General features: G+C 41.6%; 1 protein-coding gene across 1 annotated transcript in view; it reads left to right on the plus strand.

Annotated features, from left to right (window-relative positions):
* The window catches only part of LOC149984278 (CUB and sushi domain-containing protein 3-like), a 569,716-nt gene that overhangs the window by 212,429 nt on the left and 337,246 nt on the right, over nt 1-20,041 (plus strand). The window contains exons 25-29 of the mRNA XM_090219648.1: nt 38-229; nt 6,503-6,629; nt 9,716-9,918; nt 10,969-11,160; nt 17,564-17,702. Of these exons, the coding sequence (XP_090075774.1) occupies nt 38-229; nt 6,503-6,629; nt 9,716-9,918; nt 10,969-11,160; nt 17,564-17,702 (853 nt within the window). The remainder of the gene's footprint in view (nt 1-37; nt 230-6,502; nt 6,630-9,715; nt 9,919-10,968; nt 11,161-17,563; nt 17,703-20,041) is intronic.

A 20,041-nucleotide genomic window follows, 5' to 3' on the forward strand; every position in this document is an offset into this window, starting at 1 on the left:
TCTTTGTCTTCTCCTCTACTCTGTAACTCTCTGGCAGGTTTTGATCTGTCTCACTGCGAGGATCCCGGGGTGCCTCAGTTTGGGTTCAAAGTCAGCGACCAGGGGCACTTCGCTGGCAGTGCCATCACGTACGGCTGTGACCAAGGTTATTCCCTGCACGGAAGTGGCATACTCAAGTGCATGACCCGAGAGAGAAGAGCGTGGGACAACCAGCTGCCCTCATGCATAGGTAATCCTTCCTTGTCCCCCTCTTTCTTTCAATCTCTCTTCTCTCTCCATCTCTCTCTCGTTCTATCCATCTCTCTCTCTCGTTCTATCCCATCTCCCTCCCTCCCTCCCCTACCTCACTCCCTCCCTCCCTGTCTCTCTCTCCTGTTCTTTCTCTCTCTCTCTCTGCCTCTCTTTCTTTCTCTTTCTCTCTCTCTCTCTGTCTCTCTGTCTTTCTCACACTCTCTCTCTCTCTGTCTCTCTTTCTTTCTCTTTCTCTCTCTCTCTCTGTCTCTCTTTCTTTCTCTTTCTCTCTCTCTCTGTCTCTGTCTTTCTCACACTCTCTCTCTCTGTCTCTCTCTCTCTCTGTCTCTCTCTCTCTCTCTCTCTGTCTCTCTGTCTTTCTCACGCTCTCTCTGTCTCTCTGTCTTTCTCACGCTCTCTCTCTCTCTGTCTCTCTTTCTTTCTCTTTCTTTCTGTCTCTCTGTCTTTCTCTCTCTCTCTCTCTCTCTCTGTCTCTCTGTCTTTCTCACGCTCTCTCTCTCTCCCTCCCTGCATCCTTTCTCTGGCAGCCCATATTAGTATACAGTCCAATCAGACAGTCAACATTGCTGAGCTCAGTGTTAATCTCAGGGATTTAGTCCTACATGATTTCCACTTAATTGGACTGTTGGAAAAACGTTCCGCTTTTCATTTAGTTGGAGAAGACAAATAGCTCTCATGTTTTGTTCAGAATAATTGATCCTTGAGAATGGGGGTGATGCCAGCTGATTCTTTATGTTAAGTGGTCTTGATGCCAGTTGGTTCTTTATGTTAAGTGGTCTTGATGCCAGTTGGTTCTTTATGTTAAGTGGTCTTGATGCCAGTTGGTTCTTTATGTTAAGTGGTCTTGATGCCAGTTGGTTCTTTATGTTAAGTGGTCTTGATGCCAGTTGATTCTTTATGTTAAGTGGTCTTGATGCCAGTTGATTCTTTATGTTAAGTGGTCTTGATGCCAGTTGGTTCTTTATGTTAAGTGGTCTTGATGCCAGTTGGTTCTTTATGTTAAGTGGTCTTGATGCCAGTTGGTTGTTTATGTTAAATGGTCTTGATGCCAGTTGGTTCTTTATGTTAAATGGTCTTGATGCCAGTTGGTTCTTTATGTTAAATGGTCTTGATGCCAGTTGGTTCTTTATGTTAAATGGTCTTGATGCCAGTTGGTTCTTTATGTTAAATGGTCTTGATGCCAGTTGGTTCTTTATGTTAAATGGTCTTGATGCCAGTTGGTTCTTTATGTTAAATGGTCTTGATGCCAGTTGGTTGTTTATGTTATGCGGTCTTGATGCCAGTTGGTTCTTTATGTTAAGTGGTCTTGATGCCAGTTGGTTGTTTATGTTATGCGGTCTTGATGCCAGTTGGTTCTTTATGTTAAGTGTTCTTGATGCCAGTTGGTTCTTTATGTTAAGTGGTCTTGATGCCAGCTGGTTCTTTATGTTAAGTGGTCTTGATGCCAGTTGGTTCTTTATGTTAAATGGTCTTGATGCCAGTTGGTTCTTTATGTTAAGTGGTCTTGATGCCAGTTGGTTGTTTATGTTATGCGGTCTTGATGCCAGTTGGTTCTTTATGTTAAGTGGTCTTGATGCCAGTTGGTTCTTTATGTTAAATGGTCTTGATGCCAGTTGGTTCTTTATGTTAAATGGTCTTGATGCCAGTTGGTTCTTTATGTTAAATGGTCTTGATGCCAGTTGGTTCTTTATGTTAAATGGTCTTGATGCCAGTTGATTATTTATGTTAAGTGGTCTTGATGCCAGTTGATTCTTTATGTTAAATGGTATTGATGCCAGTTGGTTCTTTATGTTAAATGGTCTTGATGCCAGTTGATTATTTATGTTAAGTGGTCTTGATGCCAGTTGATTCTTTATGTTAAATGGTCTTGATGCCAGTTGGTTCTTTATGTTAAATGGTCTTGATGCCAGTTGGTTCTTTATGTTAAGTGGTCTTGATGCCAGTTGGTTCTTTATGTTAAATGGTCTTGATGCCAGTTGGTTCTTTATGTTAAGTGGTCTTGATGCCAGTTGGTTGTTTATGTTATGCGGTCTTGATGCCAGTTGGTTCTTTATGTTAAGTGGTCTTGATGCCAGTTGGTTCTTTATGTTAAATGGTCTTGATGCCAGTTGGTTCTTTATGTTAAATGGTCTTGATGCCAGTTGGTTCTTTATGTTAAATGGTCTTGATGCCAGTTGGTTCTTTATGTTAAATGGTCTTGATGCCAGTTGATTATTTATGTTAAGTGGTCTTGATGCCAGTTGATTCTTTATGTTAAATGGTATTGATGCCAGTTGGTTCTTTATGTTAAATGGTCTTGATGCCAGTTGATTATTTATGTTAAGTGGTCTTGATGCCAGTTGATTCTTTATGTTAAATGGTCTTGATGCCAGTTGGTTCTTTATGTTAAATGGTCTTGATGCCAGTTGGTTCTTTATGTTAAATGGTCTTGATGCCAGTTGGTTCTTTATGTTAAATGGTCTTGATGCCAGTTGATTATTTATGTTAAGTGGTCTTGATGCCAGTTGATTCTTTATGTTAAATGGTCTTGATGCCAGTTGATTCTTTATGTTAAATGGTCTTGATGCCAGTTGGTTCTTTATGTTAAATGGTCTTGATGCCAGTTGGTTCTTTATGTTAAATGGTCTTGATGCCAGTTGATTATTTATGTTAAGTGGTCTTGATGCCAGTTGGTTCTTTATGTTAAATAGTCTTGATGCCAGTTGGTTGTTTATGTTATGCGGTCTTGATGCCAGTTGGTTCTTTATGTTAAGTGGTCTTGATGCCAGTTGGTTGTTTATGTTATGCGGTCTTGATGCCAGTTGGTTCTTTATGTTAAGTGTTCTTGATGCCAGTTGGTTGTTTATGTTAAGTGGTCTTGATGCCAGTTGGTTCTTTATGTTAAGTGGTCTTGATGCCAGTTGGTTCTTTATGTTAAGTGGTCTTGATGCCAGTTGATTCTTTATGTTAAGTGGTCTTGATGCCAGCTGGTTCTTTATGTTAAGTGGTCTTGATGCCAGTTGGTTGTTTATGTTAAGTGAGAGCATTGTGCTGTATTGTAGTGTAGTGATTTCAAATAAGTAACTCATCACATTTTATTATTTATTTCATTTTGAGTGATTGGAAACATTTAAATGTCTCTTTTTTTTAGTAGCTCGTGGATTAATGCACGTCTATCCAAATCATCCATTTTTAAAAAGGTTTTTGTCTGTTTTCCATCCTTCCCATCTGTGATCAGTGTTAGATGTTTAGATTCCTGCATTAGGTTCAGTCCATTGTGAAGACGAGGAGGACAATCCACTGAAGTTATTTACTGAAGTCTATTATCCAGCTTGAATAACAAATCCTTTTCAACGGGGACAGAGAGTTTAGTGTATGTAAAACAGAGAGAGAGAGACACTGAGAGAGAGAGACACAGAGAGAGAGAGAGAGAGACCGAGAGAGAGACAGAAAGAGAAACGAGAGAGATAGAGACAAGAGAGAGAGAGAGAGAGACCGAGAGACACAGAGAGAGAGAAACGAGAGAGAGAGAAACGAGAGAGAGAGAGAGAAATGAAAGAGAGACAGAGACGAGAGAGAGAGAGAGAGAGAGAGAGAGAGAGAGAGAGAGAGAAACGAGAGAGATAGAGACAAGAGAGAGTGAGAGAGACAAGAGAGAGTGCGAGAGCATACAGAAAGATAGTAGAGGATTATTGTGTATGCAGTGTTTTGGTTGTAAACCAGTGTCTGGCCTAAAGAGCAGGAGCTAACACAGTTTTAACAGGAAGTATTTTATCCATCTTGAATAGCAAATCATTTTCAACAGGTACAGAGAGTTTATTGTATGTAAAACAGAGAGCGATAGAAACACGAGAGAGGGACTGCTAATTATCAACATCCAGAAAAGAGCCGTTAAATTATACAACCACCTAAAAGGAAGAGATTCCCAAACCTTCCATAACAAAGCCATCACCTACAGAGAGATGAACCTGGAGAAGAGTCCCCTAAGCAAGCTGGTCCTGGGGCTCTGTTCACAAACACAAACACACCCTACAGAGCCCCAGGACAGCAGCACAATTAGACCCAACCAAATCATGAGAAAACAAAAAGATCATTACTTGACAAATTGGAAAGAATTTACAAAAAAAACAGAGCAAACTGGAATGCTATTTGGCCCTAAACAGAGAGTAGAGTACCTGACCACCGTGACTGACCCCAAAATTAAGGAAAGCTTTGACTATGTACAGACTCAGTGAGCATAGCCTTGCTATTGAGAAAGGCCACCGGAGGCAGACCTGGCTCTCAAGAGAAGACAGGCTATGTGCCCACTACCCACAAACTGATTTGATAAACTCCCATGTCTACTGGGTGAAATACCACAGTGTGACATCACAGCAGCAAGATTTGTGACCTGTTGCCACAAGAAAAGGTCAACCAGTGAAGAACAAACACCATTGTAAATACAACCCATATTCATGTTTATTTATGTTCCCTTTTGTACTTTAACTATTTGCACATCATTACAACACTGTACATAGAAATGTCTTTATTCTTTCGGAACATTTGTGAGTGTAATGTTTTACTGTACATTTTTTATTGATTATTTCACTTCTGTTTATTATCTATTTCACTTGCTTTGGTAATGTTAACATATGTTTCCTATGCCAATAACGCCCCTTAAATTGAAATTGAGAGAGAGAGAGAGAGAAACACGAGAGAGAGAGAAACACGAGAGAGAGAGAGAAACATGAGAGACAAATGAGAGAGAAAGAGAGAGAGACAGAGAGAGAGAGCGAGAGAGAGAGAGAGAGAGTTGATGAGATGCTTGCTTTCTGCTTTGATACCTGTTATGGTTCTGCTGTTAGATCAGATAGATAGTTAGTTCAGTTGTTAGATCAGATAGATAGTTAGTTCAGTTGTTAGATCAGATAGATAGATAGTTAGATCTGTTGTTAGATCAGATAGATAGATAGTTAGTTCAGTTGTTAGATCAGATAGATAGTTAGTTCAGTTGTTAGATCAGATAGATAGATAGTTAGATCTGTTGTTAGATTAGATAGATAGTTAGATCTGTTGTTAGATCAGATAGATAGAGAGTTAGATCATTTGTCAGATCAGACAGATAGATAGTTAGATCTGTTGTTAGATCAGATAGATAGATAGTTAGATCTGTTGATAGATCAGATAGTTAGATCTGTTGTTAGATCAGATAGATAGATAGTTAGATCAGATAGATAGTTAGATCTGTTGTTAGATCAGATAGATAGATAGTTAGATCTGTTGTCAGATCAGACAGATAGATAGTTAGATCTGTTGTTAGATCAGATAGATAGATAGTTAGATCTGTTGATAGATCAGATAGTTAGATCTATTGTTAGATCAGATAGATAGATAGTTAGATCTGTTGTCAGATCAGACAGATAGATAGTTAGATCTGTTGTTAGATTAGATAGTTAGATATGTTGTTAGATCAGATAGATAGATAGTTAGATCTGTTGTTAGATCAGATAGATAGATAGTTAGATGTGTTAGATCAGATAGATAGATAGTTAGATCTGTTGTTAGATCAGATAGATAGATAGTTAGATCTGTTGTTAGATCAGATAGATAGATAGTTAGATGTGTTAGATCAGATAGATAGATAGTTAGATCTGTTGTTAGATCAGACAGATAGATAGATAGTTAGATCATGTAATTTATACTAATGAAGTGTGGATAGTTTGTTAGCGATACTGAGGGCTGATGATAACCAGGACAATAGCTGAGAAATTCAAAATGTGCAGTGTTGAGTCTCTCTCCCACAGACCAGGACCAGACACATATATTTTATGGACAGTCTTTTAAAGGTAATTCATGGGGCCATTAAGAGGCATAATTTAGGCATTTCTAAGTACTTTAGGTACTCTGTCTACCGCACACCATTCCATTACCAGGTACAAGGAGAAAGGGGCTTTACTCTAGGATTTACTAACCGCTAGTCATTTGTATTCAGATCTCTATTCTGTTTTTTTGTGTATTCTCCGTGTTGAATAACTGGGAATTGTCTGATTTGACAAGTCTGGCAGTTGGGTGTGCATGTATTTCTTTAATACATTTTCCCTCCAGGGAACTGTTCTGTTGTTTAGATGTTGGATGTTGACAAGGTCGGATGACCTGTTAGTGACCTGTTTTTTTTGGTGTGTGTGTTTCTGTGTGTGTGTGTGTGTTTCTGTGTGTGTGTGTGTTTCTGTGTGTGTGTGTTTCTGTGTGTGTGTTTCTGCGTGTGTGTGTTTCTGTGTGTGTGTGCCTCCAGCGGAGTGTGGCGGTAGGTTCAAAGGTGAGCCTACAGGCCGCATCCTGTCTCCTGGATATCCCTTTCCTTACGACAACAACCTGCGCTGTACCTGGACCATCACTGTCAACTCTGGCAACATCGTCAGGTAGCTACTTCAAATATAGAATTGGAATCGGATATTAACTTTTTTACCACAAAATGAATAGGCAAAATGGGGTACCCTTGTCTGGTACCATACAGAACCATTTCTATGTTAATGTATTACAAAACAGTCCTGCTGTTGTTTCAGATAACATCTTGTCAAATATTTACTTACTTTAATCATTAAATTATGATTCATAATGCACAGTTTGGTAATTGGCTTTTGGCGGTATGTACGCATCAGAGTTTCCCTTAGCTGGTAATTGGCTTTGGAGGTATGTACGCATCAGAGTTTCCTTAGCTGGTAATTGCCTGCTTTTGACCGGTAAGAAAATATGAGCCAATAAATAAAATTGTTGCCAAATTGAGTGGAAGAAAAAACAATCCCATTGCAAAACAATGCTTTTTATTAATTGTTGGTAATATTAGTCGATGGAAATACATTTGACCGCCATGTTTATCGGTCTATAGGTTAATTTGCTACATTTTGTATAATTAAATCGGGTCGTGTATCGTCGTGTTTCGTTAGTCATCATGTATCTTATTTATCACATGAGCACAGCATACAGAGCCTGTTTTGAGCTGAATATCACTTGTCAGACTTCTCCAGGTCCTGCAGCTCCTCTGCTCGTTGCTCCTGGTAATATCCCACCGTAGAAACACTCAGACAGTTATTTTATAAAGACTTCTCCAGGTCCTGCAGCTCCTCTGCTCGTTGCTCCTGGTAATATCCCGCCGTAGAAACACTCAGACAGTTATTTTATAAAGACTTCTCCAGGTCCTGCAGCTCCTAAGCTCGTTGCTCCTGGTAATATCCCGCCGTAGAAACACTCAGACAGTTATTTTATAAAGACTTCTCCAGGTCCTGCAGCTCCTCTGCTCGTTGCTCCTGGTAATATTCCACCGTAGAAACACTCAGACAGTTATTTTATAAAGACTTCTCCAGGTCCTGCAGCTCCTAAGCTCGTTGCTCCTGGTAATATCCCGCCGTAGAAACACTCAGACAGTTATTTTATAAAGACTTCTCCAGGTCCTGCAGCTCCTCTGCTCGTTGCTCCTGGTAATATCCCACCGTAGAAACACTCAGACAGTTATTTTATAAAGACTTCTCCAGGTCCTGCAGCTCCTCAGCTCGTTGCTCCTGGTAATATCCCACCGTAGAAACACTCAGACAGTTATTTTATAAAGACTTCTCCAGGTCCTGCAGCTCCTCTGCTCGTTGCTCCTGGTAATATTCCACCGTAGAAACACTCAGACAGTTATTTTATAAAGACTTCTCCAGGTCCTGCAGCTCCTAAGCTCGTTGCTCCTGGTAATATCCCGCCGTAGAAACACTCAGACAGTTATTTTATAAAGACTTCTCCAGGTCCTGCAGCTCCTCTGCTCGTTGCTCCTGGTAATATCCCACCGTAGAAACACTCAGACAGTTATTTTATAAAGACTTCTCCAGGTCCTGCAGCTCCTCAGCTCGTTGCTCCTGGTAATATCCCACCGTAGAAACACTCAGACAGTTATTTTATAAAGACTTCTCCAGGTCCTGCAGCTCCTCTGCTCGTTGCTCCTGGTAATATTCCACCGTAGAAACACTCAGACAGTTATTTTATAAAGACTTCTCCAGGTCCTGCAGCTCCTAAGCTCGTTGCTCCTGGTAATATCCCGCCGTAGAAACACTCAGACAGTTATTTTATAAAGACTTCTCCAGGTCCTGCAGCTCCTCTGCTCGTTGCTCCTGGTAATATCCCACCGTAGAAACACTCAGACAGTTATTTTATAAAGACTTCTCCAGGTCCTGCAGCTCCTCAGCTCGTTGCTCCTGGTAATATCCCACCGTAGAAACACTCAGACAGTTATTTTATAAAGACTTCTCCAGGTCCTGCAGCTCCTCTGCTCGTTGCTCCTGGTAATATCCCACCGTAGAAACACTCAGACAGTTATTTTATAAAGACTTCTCCAGGTCCTGCAGCTCCTCAGCTCGTTGCTCCTGGTAATATCCCGCCGTAGAAACACTCAGACAGTTATTTTATAAAGACTTCTCCAGGTCCTGCAGCTCCTCTGCTCGTTGCTCCTGGTAATATCCCACCGTAGAAACACTCAGACAGTTATTTTATAAAGACTTCCTCATATGCCGTTGAAACCAACATTTCTTTCCTGTTCTATTGGTTTTTATATAAACGTTTTTTTTTTCTCAGTTGTCCAGAAAGTCAGAGGCACAATCCTTCAATCATATTAGCAACTCGTCTTAGTTGATGCATCTTTAGATTCCCCGCCTCTTTCTAAGTTTCTAACTGAGATCTCTGTCACATTTGAAACCGTTCGCATCCAGGTGCACCGTTTAGAATGGTGTTTTCCCCACGAATTGCATTTTGGGAAAATGTTTGAAAGTGATGTTTTATTGGGCAGCTTACATGACAGGAAGTGACACGTTCTATGAAGATGAATTACCATAATCTAAATATGATTTCTGTCATTCTGAGCACCGTGTGGTGGACACCCTAATGGGTTACGCAAACCGAATGGTTATGGGTCAGATAATTTACTAAAAATGGGCGTTAAATTAAAATATTCCTAGTCATCTTGTCCGGCGGCACATTTTGCATAACGAAAATCCTGGTACTCATCTACCTTTTTTTTTTTACCATGAAATTAAAATGAAGAGAAAAAAAATGGGGCATCCTTCTCTGGTATCTCACATATTAATGCGTTACAAAACATAGCCTTCTGCGTTTCCAGATATTGTTACTCAGAACCATGTAATTAAAGATTCAGAATACACAGTCGGTGACTGCCTGTAGAGATACTGTAGTTTCTCTAATCATTTCGGTCGCTGCCTGACTGTGGAGTTGGTTTGTCTAATCAGATCCCAATCCTTCCCAACTAGCCCTCCAGTGCCTGGCACCAGTCAAAGGGAAGATGTGAATAGTTTTCAGATGGTTTGTCCTGCCAGACACTTGGTGATAGAGTAAACAGAAAATGCACACAACCTCAAGCGAATACAGATAGAATATGAATAATTTGTGTTTTGAAATTGGTGTTGTCTTGTCTTTTAAAAAAATTTTTATACCTGATTTATTAAATCCCATCCTCCCTAAGCCTCCAGTTCCTGGCGTTCGACACAGAGGCATCTCACGACATCCTGGAGGTTTGGGACGGACCAGCGGAAAATGAGATGTCTCTGAGGGAGGTGTCTGGCTCCCTGCTCCCCGAGGGGATACACAGCACCCTCAACGTAGTCACCGTTCAGTTCCAGACTGACTTCTACATCACCAAGTCTGGCTTCGCCATCGACTTCTCAAGTGAGTGTTTCAAGAAGAATACCTTTCAGTTTCTTGAGTGACAAGAAAGACGAGAATTTATAGATTCTATTTACTTTCAACTCTGTAATATTTGGTCTCATATGAACTGGGAAGCTAACGGGTCTCATGTGAACTGGGAAGCTAACGGGTCTCATATGAACTGGGAAGCTAACTGGTCTCATATGAACTGGGAAGCTAACCTGTCTCATATGAACTGGGAAGCTAACGCGTCTCATATGAACTGGGAAGCTAATGGGTCTCATATGAACTGGGAAGGTAACGGGTCTCATATGAACTGGGAAGCTAACGGGTCTCATTTGAACTGGGAAGCTAACGGGTCTCATATGAACTGGGAAGCTATCTGGTCTCATATGAACTGGGAAGCTAACGGGTCTCATATGAACTGGGAAGCTAACCTGTCTCATATGAACTGGGAAGCTAACGGGTCTCATATGAACTGGGAAGCTAACGGGTCTCATATGAACTGGGAAGGTAACGGGTCTCATATGAACTGGGAAGCTAACGGGTCTCATATGAACTGGGAAGCTAACGGGTCTCATATGAACTGGGAAGCTAACGGGTCTCATATGAACTGGGATGCTAACGGGTCTCATATGAACTGGGAAGCTAACGGGTCTCATATGAACTGGGAAGCTAATGGGTCTCATATGAACTGGGAAGCTATCGAGTCTCATATGAACTGGGAAGCTAACGGGTCTCATATGAACTGGGAATCTAACGGGTCTCATATGAACTGGGAAGCTAACGGGTCTCATATGAACTGGGAAGCTAACTGGTCTCATATGAACTGGGAAGCTAACGGGTCTCATATGAACTGGGAAGCTAACGGGTCTCATATGAACTGGGAAGCTAACGGGTCTCATATGAACTGGGAAGCTAACGGGTCTCATATGAACTGGGAAGCTAACGGGTCTCATATGAACTGGGAAGCTAACGGGTCTCATATGAACTGGGAAGCTAACGGGTCTCATATGTCTGCTGTGTATCCTTCAACTGTTGCGTAACGTCATGTCTGCCGTGTGTCTTCAGGTTCAGTGGCGACAGCCTGCAGAGATCCAGGCCTGCCTATGAACGGCAGTCGTCACGGAGATGGGAGAGAACCAGATGATACGGTGACCTTCTCCTGTGATCCAGGATATGAGCTGCAGGGAGAGAGCAAGATCACCTGCATCCAAGTGGACAACAGATACTACTGGCAGCCCAGCCCTCCCAGCTGCATTGGTGAGGATTTACTACTGTACTGATCTAAACTATACTGATCTATACTATTCTATACTACTGGCAGCCCAGCCCTCCCAGCTGCATTGGTGAGGATTTACTACTGTACTGATCTATACTATACTGATCTATACTATACTGATCTATACTATACTATACTACTGGCAGCCCAGCCCTCCCAGCTGCATTGGTGAGGATGTACTACTATACTGATCTATACTATTCTATACTATACTATACTACTGGCAGCCCAGCCCTCCCAGCTGCATTGGTGAGGATTTACTACTGTACTGATCTATGCTATACTGATCTATTCTATACTATACTACTGGCAGCCCAGTCCTCCCAGCTGCATTGGTGAGGCTTTACCACTGTACTGATCTATGCTATACTGATCTATTCTGTACTATACTACTGGCAGCCCAGCCCTCCCAGCTGCATTGGTGAGGATTTACTAATTACTATACTGATCTATACTATACTGATCTATACTGTACTATACTACTGGCAGCCCAGCCCTCCCAGCTGCATTGGTGAGGCTTTACCACTGTACTGATCTATGCTATACTGATCTATACTGTACTATACTACTGGCAGCCCAGCCCTCCCAGCTGCATTGGTGAGGATTTACTACTGTACTGATCTATACTATACTGATCTATACTATACTATACTGATCTATACTATACTATACTACTGGCAGCCCAGTCCTCCCAGCTGCATTGGTGAGGATTTAGTAAGTACTATACTGATCTATACTATACTGTACTTATATATACTATACCGTACTATACTGTACTGTACTATAATATACTGTACTATACTATACTGTACTGAGCTATACTATACTGTGCTGTTCTATACTGTACTCTACTGTACTTATAAATACTATACCGTACTATACTGTACTGTACTGATCTATACAATACGTGCTGTTCTATACTATACTGTACTTATCTATACTATACTGTACTGTGCTATACCGTACTTATTTATTCTATACTGTAATGTGCTGTACTCTACTGTACTGTACTATCCTGTACTTATATGTACTATACCGTACTATACTGTGCTATACTACAATATAGTGTATTATAGCATACTATAGTATACTATACTATACTATGCTATAATATACTATACTAGCAGACTATCCCACCCAGATGTGTTGGTGGGGCTGTATATGAAATATAGCTGGTTTATCAGCCCTCCATCTGTATTGGTGGGGCTGTATATGAAATATAGCTGGTTTATCAGCCCTCCATCTGTATTGGTGGGGCTGTATATGAAATATAGCTGGTTTATCAGCCCTCCATCTGTATTGGTGGGGCTGTATATTAAATACAGCTGGTTTATCAGCCCTCCATCTGTATTGGCGGGGCTGTATATTAAATACAGCTGGTTTATCAGCCCTCCATCTGTATTGGTGGGGCTGTATATTAAATACAGCTGGTTTATCAGCCCTCCATCTGTATTGGTGGGGCTGTATATGAAATATAGCTGGTTTATCAGCCCTCCATCTGTATTGGTGGGGCTGTATATGAAATATAGCTGGTTTATCAGCCCTCCATCTGTATTGGTGGGGCTGTATATGAAATATAGCTGGTTTATCAGCCCTCCATCTGTATTGGTGGGGCTGTATATGAAATATAGCTGGTTTATCAGCCCTCCATCTGTATTGGTGGGGCTGTACATGAAATATAGCTGGTTTATCAGCCCTCCATCTGTATTGGTGGGGCTGTATATGAAATATAGCTGGTTTATCAGCCCTCCATCTGTATTGGTGGGGCTGTATATGAAATATAGCTGGTTTATCAGCCCTCCATCTGTATTGGTGGGGCTGTATATGAAATATAGCTGGTTTATCAGCCCTCCATCTGTATTGGTGGGGCTGTATATGAAATATAGCTGGTTTATCAGCCCTCCATCTGTATTGGTGAGGCTGTATATGAAATATAGCTGGTTTATCAGCCCTCCATCTGTATTGGTGAGGCTGTATATGAAATATAGCTGGTTTATCAGCCCTCCATCTGTATTGGTGAGGCTGTATATGAAATATAGCTGGTTTATCAGCCCTCCATCTGTATTGGTGAGGCTGTATATGAAATATAGCTGGTTTATCAGCCCTCCATCTGTATTGGTGGGGCTGTACATTATATATAGCAGGTTTATCAGCCCTCCATCTGTATTGGTTGGGGCTGTACATTATATATAGCTGGTTTATCAGCCCTCCATCTGTATTGGTGGGGCTGTATATGAAATATAGCTGGTTTATCAGCCCTCCATCTGTATTGGTGGGGCTGTATATGAAATATAGCTGGTTTATCAGCCCTCCATCTGTATTGGTAGGGCTGTATATGAAATATAGCTGGTTTATCAGCCCTCCATCTGTATTGGTAGGGCTGTATATGAAATATAGCTGGTTTATCAGCCCTCCATCTGTATTGGTGGGGCTGTACATTAAATATAGCTGGTTTATCAGCCCTCCATCTGTATTGGTGGTGCTGTATATGAAATATAGCTGGTTTATCAGCCCTCCATCTGTATTGGTGGGGCTGTATATGAAATATAGCTGGTTTATCAGCCCTCCATCTGTATTGGTGGGGCTGTATATGAAATATAGCTGGTTTATCAGCCCTCCATCTGTATTGGTGGGGCTGTATATGAAATATAGCTGGTTTATCAGCCCTCCATCTGTATTGGTGGGGCTGTACATGAAATACAGCTGGTTTATCAGCCCTCCATCTGTATTGGTGGGGCTGTACATTATATATAGCTGGTTTATCAGCCCTCCATCTGTATTGGTGGGGCTGTACATTATATATAGCTGGTTTATCAGCCCTCCATCTGTATTGGTAGGGCTGTATATGAAATATAGCTGGTTTATCAGCCCTCCATCTGTATTGGTGGGGCTGTACATGAAATATAGCTGGTTTATCAGCCCTCCATCTGTATTGGTGGGGCTGTACATGAAATATAGCTGGTTTATCAGCCCTCCATCTGTATTGGTTGGGGCTGTACATTATATATAGCTGGTTTATCAGCCCTCCATCTGTATTGGTGGGGCTGTATATGAAATACAGCTGGTTTATCAGCCCTCCATCTGTATTGGTGGGGCTGTACATTATATATAGCTGGTTTATCAGCCCTCCATCTGTATTGGTGGGGCTGTATATGAAATATAGCTGGTTTATCAGCCCTCCATCTGTATTGGTGGGGCTGTATATGAAACACAGCTGGTTTATCAGCCCTCCATCTGTATTGGTGGGGCTGTACATTATATATAGCTGGTTTATCAGCCCTCCATCTGTATTGGTGGGGCTGTACATTATATATAGCAGGTTTATCAGCCCTCCATCTGTATTGGTTGGGGCTGTACATTATATATAGCTGGTTTATCAGCCCTCCATCTGTATTGGTTGGGGCTGTACATTATATATAGCTGGTTTATCAGCCCTCCATCTGTATTGGTGGGGCTGTACATTATATATAGCTGGTTTATCAGCCCTCCATCTGTATTGGTGGGGCTGTATATGAAATATAGCTGGTTTATCAGCCCTCCATCTGTATTGGTGGGGCTGTACATTATATATAGCTGGTTTATCAGCCCTCCATCTGTATTGGTGGGGCTGTACATTATATACAGCTGGTTTATCAGCCCTCCATCTGTATTGGTGGGGCTGTACATTATATATAGCTGGTTTATCAGCCCTCCATCTGTATTGGTGGGGCTGTACATGAAATATAGCAGGTTTATCAGCCCTCCATCTGTATTGGTTGGGGCTGTACATTATATATAGCTGGTTTATCAGCCCTCCATCTGTATTGGTGGGGCTGTACATTATATATAGCTGGTTTATCAGCCCTCCATCTGTATTGGTGGGGCTGTACATTATATATAGCAGGTTTATCAGCCCTCCATCTGTATTGGTGGGGCTGTACATTATATATAGCTGGTTTATCAGCCCTCCATCTGTATTGGTGGGGCTGTACATTATATATAGCTGGTTTAACAGCCCTCCATCTGTATTGATGGGGCTGTACATTATATATAGCTGGTTTATCAGCCCTCCATCTGTATTGGTGGGGCTGTACATTATATATAGCAGGTTTATCAGCCCTCCATCTGTATTGGTGGGGCTGTACATTATATATAGCTGGTTTATCAGCCCTCCATCTGTATTGGTGGGGCTGTACATTATATATAGCAGGTTTATCAGCCCTCCATCTGTATTGGTGGGGCTGTACATTATATATAGCTGGTTTATCAGCCCTCCATCTGTATTGGTGGGGCTGTACATTATATATAGCTGGTTTATCAGCCCTCCATCTGTATTGGTGGGGCTGTACATTATATATAGCTGGTTTATCAGCCCTCCATCTGTATTGGTTGGGGCTGTACATTATATATAGCTGGTTTATCAGCCCTCCATCTGTATTGGTTGGGGCTGTACATTATATATAGCTGGTTTATCAGCCCTCCATCTGTATTGGTTGGGGCTGTACATTATATATAGCTGGTTTATCAGCCCTCCATCTGTATTGGTGGGGCTGTACATTATATATAGCTGGTTTATCAGCCCTCCATCTGTATTGGTGGGGCTGTATATGAAATATAGCTGGTTTATCAGCCCTCCATCTGTATTGGTGGGGCTGTATATGAAATATAGCTGGTTTATCAGCCCTCCATCTGTATTGGTGGGGCTGTACATTAAATATAGCTGGTTTATCAGCCCTCCATCTGTATTGGTGGGGCTGTATATGAAATATAGCTGGTTTATCAGCCCTCCATCTGTATTGGTGGGGCTGTACATGAAATATAGCTGGTTTATCAGCCCTCCATCTGTATTGGTGGGGCTGTACATGAAATATAGCTGGTTTATCAGCCCTCCATCTGTATTGGTGGGGCTGTACATGAAATATAGCTGGTTTATCAGCCCTTCAGCTGTGTTGGTGGGGCTGTACATTATATATAGCTGGTTTATCAGCCCTCCATCTGTATTGGTGGGGCTGTACATTATATATAGCTGGTTTATCAGCCCTCCATCTGTATTGGTGGGGCTGTACATTATATATAGCTGGTTTATCAGCCCTCCATCTGTATTGGTGGGGCTGTACATTATATATAGCTGGTTTATCAGCCCTCCATCTGTATTGGTGGGGCTGTACATTATATATAGCTGGTTTATCAGCCCTCCATCTGTATTGGTGGGGCTGTACATTATATATAGCTGGTTTTTCAGCCCTCCATCTGTATTGGTGGGGCTGTACATTATATATAGCAGGTTTATCAGCCCTCCATCTGTATTGGTGGGGCTGTACATTATATATAGCTGGTTTATCAGCCCTCCATCTGTATTGGTGGGGCTGTACATTATATATAGCAGGTTTATCAGCCCTCCATCTGTATTGGTGGGGCTGTACATTATATATAGCTGGTTTATCAGCCCTCCATCTGTATTGGTGGGGCTGTACATTATACACTAAAATGAATATATCTGTGGTTGTTCTGTTTGCATCGTCAGGGGTTTCAAAGACGGGCTCCCAGGAACCGAACGAGGGGTTATTCCGTTTAACACTACAGCGAGAGTTATTCTGTCCTCAGGCTGTATCAGCGAGGCTCTTAAACGCCAGGTCTTCCTTGTAAAAGAGGTCTTCTGACCTCACTGGGACTTCCTGGATAAATCAAATAAAACATCTATGATAACAATATATATATATATATATATATATATATATATATATATATATATATATATATATATATACTACTAGGAATATAACTGTGTTTATTCTGCGAAGCTTTCTGCAATAGTGGGGCATTAAAAGGTCCGTTTTCAACCCCGTTTTGGTGGATATAACAGGGGTCAGTCTATATTAATGAAACACTACTGGGGGTATAACAGGGGTCAGTCTGTATTAATGAGGTAAGTCTGTATTAATGGGGTCAGTCTGTATTAATGAGGTAAGTCTGTATTAATGGGGTCAGTCTGTATTAATGGGGCCAGTCTGTATTAATGGGGTCAGTCTGTATTAATGGGGCCAGTCTGTATTAATGGGGTCAGTCTGTATTAATGGGGTCAGTCTGTATTAATGGGGTCAGTCTGTATTAATGGGGTCAGTCTGTATTAATGGGGTCAGTCTGTATTAATGGGGTCAGTTTGTATTAATGGGGTCAGTCTGTATTAATGGGGTCAGTCTTTCCTACTAACTGAATTGGTGACACGTACAAATTAAACCCTGCTAGGGATATTTTCTAGTTGTATTATTCTGTCTGAAAACCCCCGGTGTGGTTAAAGAGGTTAACGGTACCGTGACCAAGACATTAAAACCACAACATTATGTGGTACTGTATATTTTGAACGTGTGTGTGTATATGTGTGTGTGTGTGTGTGTGTTTCTGCAGCTCCCTGTGGGGGTAATGTAACAGGATCATCAGGATTCATCCTCTCCCCCAACTTCCCCCTCCCCTACCCGCACAGCAAAGACTGTGATTGGCTGATCGCTGTCCACTCAGACTACGTCATATCACTGGCTTTTATCAGGTAAGAAATTAATGAATGAATGAATGAATGAACGAACAAATTAATGAATGAATGAACGAATAAATTAATGAATAAATGAACGAATGAATGAATGAATGAACTAACGAATAAATTAATGAATAAATGAACGAATGAATGAATGAACGAATAAATTAATGAACGAATGAATGAACGAATGAACGAATGAATGAACGAATGAATGAACGAATGAATGAATCAATGAATGAACAAATGAATGAATGAATGAACGAATGAATGAATGAACGAATCAATGAACGAATTAATGAACGAATTAATGAAAAACGAACGAACGAATGAATGAACGAACAAACAAATGAATGAACGATTCCATTCAGGTAATCTTCTGAACTGAACTGAACTTCTGAACTGAAACACACCAGAGAGACGAACAGCTGAGAGCAGAAGAGTGTTGCAGTGTGTTAGAGATCGCCTGCTGGGGGTTGATGAACTGTGGGAGATTCAACATGTAGAATCATCAGGAAATTAAAGTTGAAATGAAAACATTTGACAGCCGATGTTACTGTGGTGTTCCTCTCTACTGGTATCTGAGTCATGATGTTACTGTGGTGTTCCTCTCTACTGGTATCTGAGTCATGATGTTACTGTGGTGTGGTGTTCCTCTCTACTGGTATCTGAGTCATGATGTTACTGTGGTGTTCCTCTCTACTGGTATCTGAGTCATGATGTTACTGTGGTGTGGTGTTCCTCTCTACTGGTATCTGAGTCATGATGTTACTGTGGTGTTCCTCTCTACTGGTATCTGAGTCATGATGTTACTGTGGTGTTCCTCTCTCTGGTATCTGAGTCATGATGTTACTGTGGTGTTCCTCTCTACTGGTATCTGAGTCATGATGTTACTGTGGTGTTCCTCTCTACTGGTATCTGAGTCATGATGTTACTGTGGTGTGGTGTTCCTCTCTACTGGTATCTGAGTCATGATGTTACTGTGGTGTTCCTCTCTACTGGTATCTGAGTCATGATGTTACTGTGGTGTGGTGTTCCTCTCTACTGGTATCTGAGTCATGATGTTACTGTGGTGTGGTGTTCCTCTCTACTGGTATCTGAGTCATGATGTTACTGTGGTGTTCCTCTCTACTGGTATCTGAGTCATGATGTTACTGTGGTGTTCCTCTCTACTGGTATCTGAGTCATGATGTTACTGTGGTGTGGTGTTCCTCTCTACTGGTATCTGAGTCATGTTGTTACTGTGGTGTTCCTCTCTACTGGTATCTGAGTCATGATGTTACTGTGGTGTTCCTCTCTACTGGTATCTGAGTCATGATGTTACTGTGGTGTGGTGCTCCTCTCTACTGGTATCTGAGTCATGATGTTACTGTGGTGTTCCTCTCTACTGGTATCTGAGTCATGATGTTACTGTGGTGTTCCTCTCTACTGGTATCTGAGTCATGATGTTACTGTGGTGTGGTGTTCCTCTCTACTGGTATCTGAGTCATGATGTTACTGTGGTGTGGTGTTCCTCTCTACTGGTATCTGAGTCATGATGTTACTGTGGTGTGGTGTTCCTCTCTACTGGTATCTGAGTCATGATGTTACTGTGGTGTGGTGTTCCTCTCTACTGGTATCTGAGTCATGATGTTACTGTGGTGTTCCTCTCTACTGGTATCTGAGTCATGATGTTACTGTGGTGTTCCTCTCTACTGGTATCTGAGTCATGATGTTACTGTGGTGTGGTGTTCCTCTCTACTGGTATCTGAGTCATGATGTTACTGTGGTGTTCCTCTCTACTGGTATCTGAGTCATGATGTTACTGTGGTGTGGTGTTCCTCTCTACTGGTATCTGAGTCATGATGTTACTGTGGTGTTCCTCTCTACTAGTATCTGAGTCATGATGTTACTGTGGTGTGGTGTTCCTCTCTACTGGTATCTGAGTCATGATGTTACTGTGGTGTTCCTCTCTACTGGTATCTGAGTCATGATGTTACTGTGGTGTGGTGTTCCTCTCTACTGGTATCTGAGTCATGATGTTACTGTGGTGTGGTGTTCCTCTCTACTGGTATCTGAGTCATGATGTTACTGTGGTGTTCCTCTCTACTGGTATCTGAGTCATGATGTTACTGTGGTGTGGTGTTCCTCTCTACTGGTATCTGAGTCATGATGTTACTGTGGTGTTCCTCTCTACTGGTATCTGAGTCATGATGTTACTGTGGTGTGGTGTTCCTCTCTACTGGTATCTGAGTCATGTTGTTACTGTGGTGTTCCTCTCTACTGGTATCTGAGTCATGATGTTACTGTGGTGTTCCTCTCTACTGGTATCTGAGTCATGATGTTACTGTGGTGTGGTGCTCCTCTCTACTGGT

The sequence above is a fragment of the Oncorhynchus mykiss genome, chromosome 3 (genome assembly GCF_057628025.1).
Source record: "Oncorhynchus mykiss isolate SJ-2025 chromosome 3, ASM5762802v1, whole genome shotgun sequence".
Classification (NCBI taxonomy): domain Eukaryota; kingdom Metazoa; phylum Chordata; class Actinopteri; order Salmoniformes; family Salmonidae; genus Oncorhynchus; species Oncorhynchus mykiss.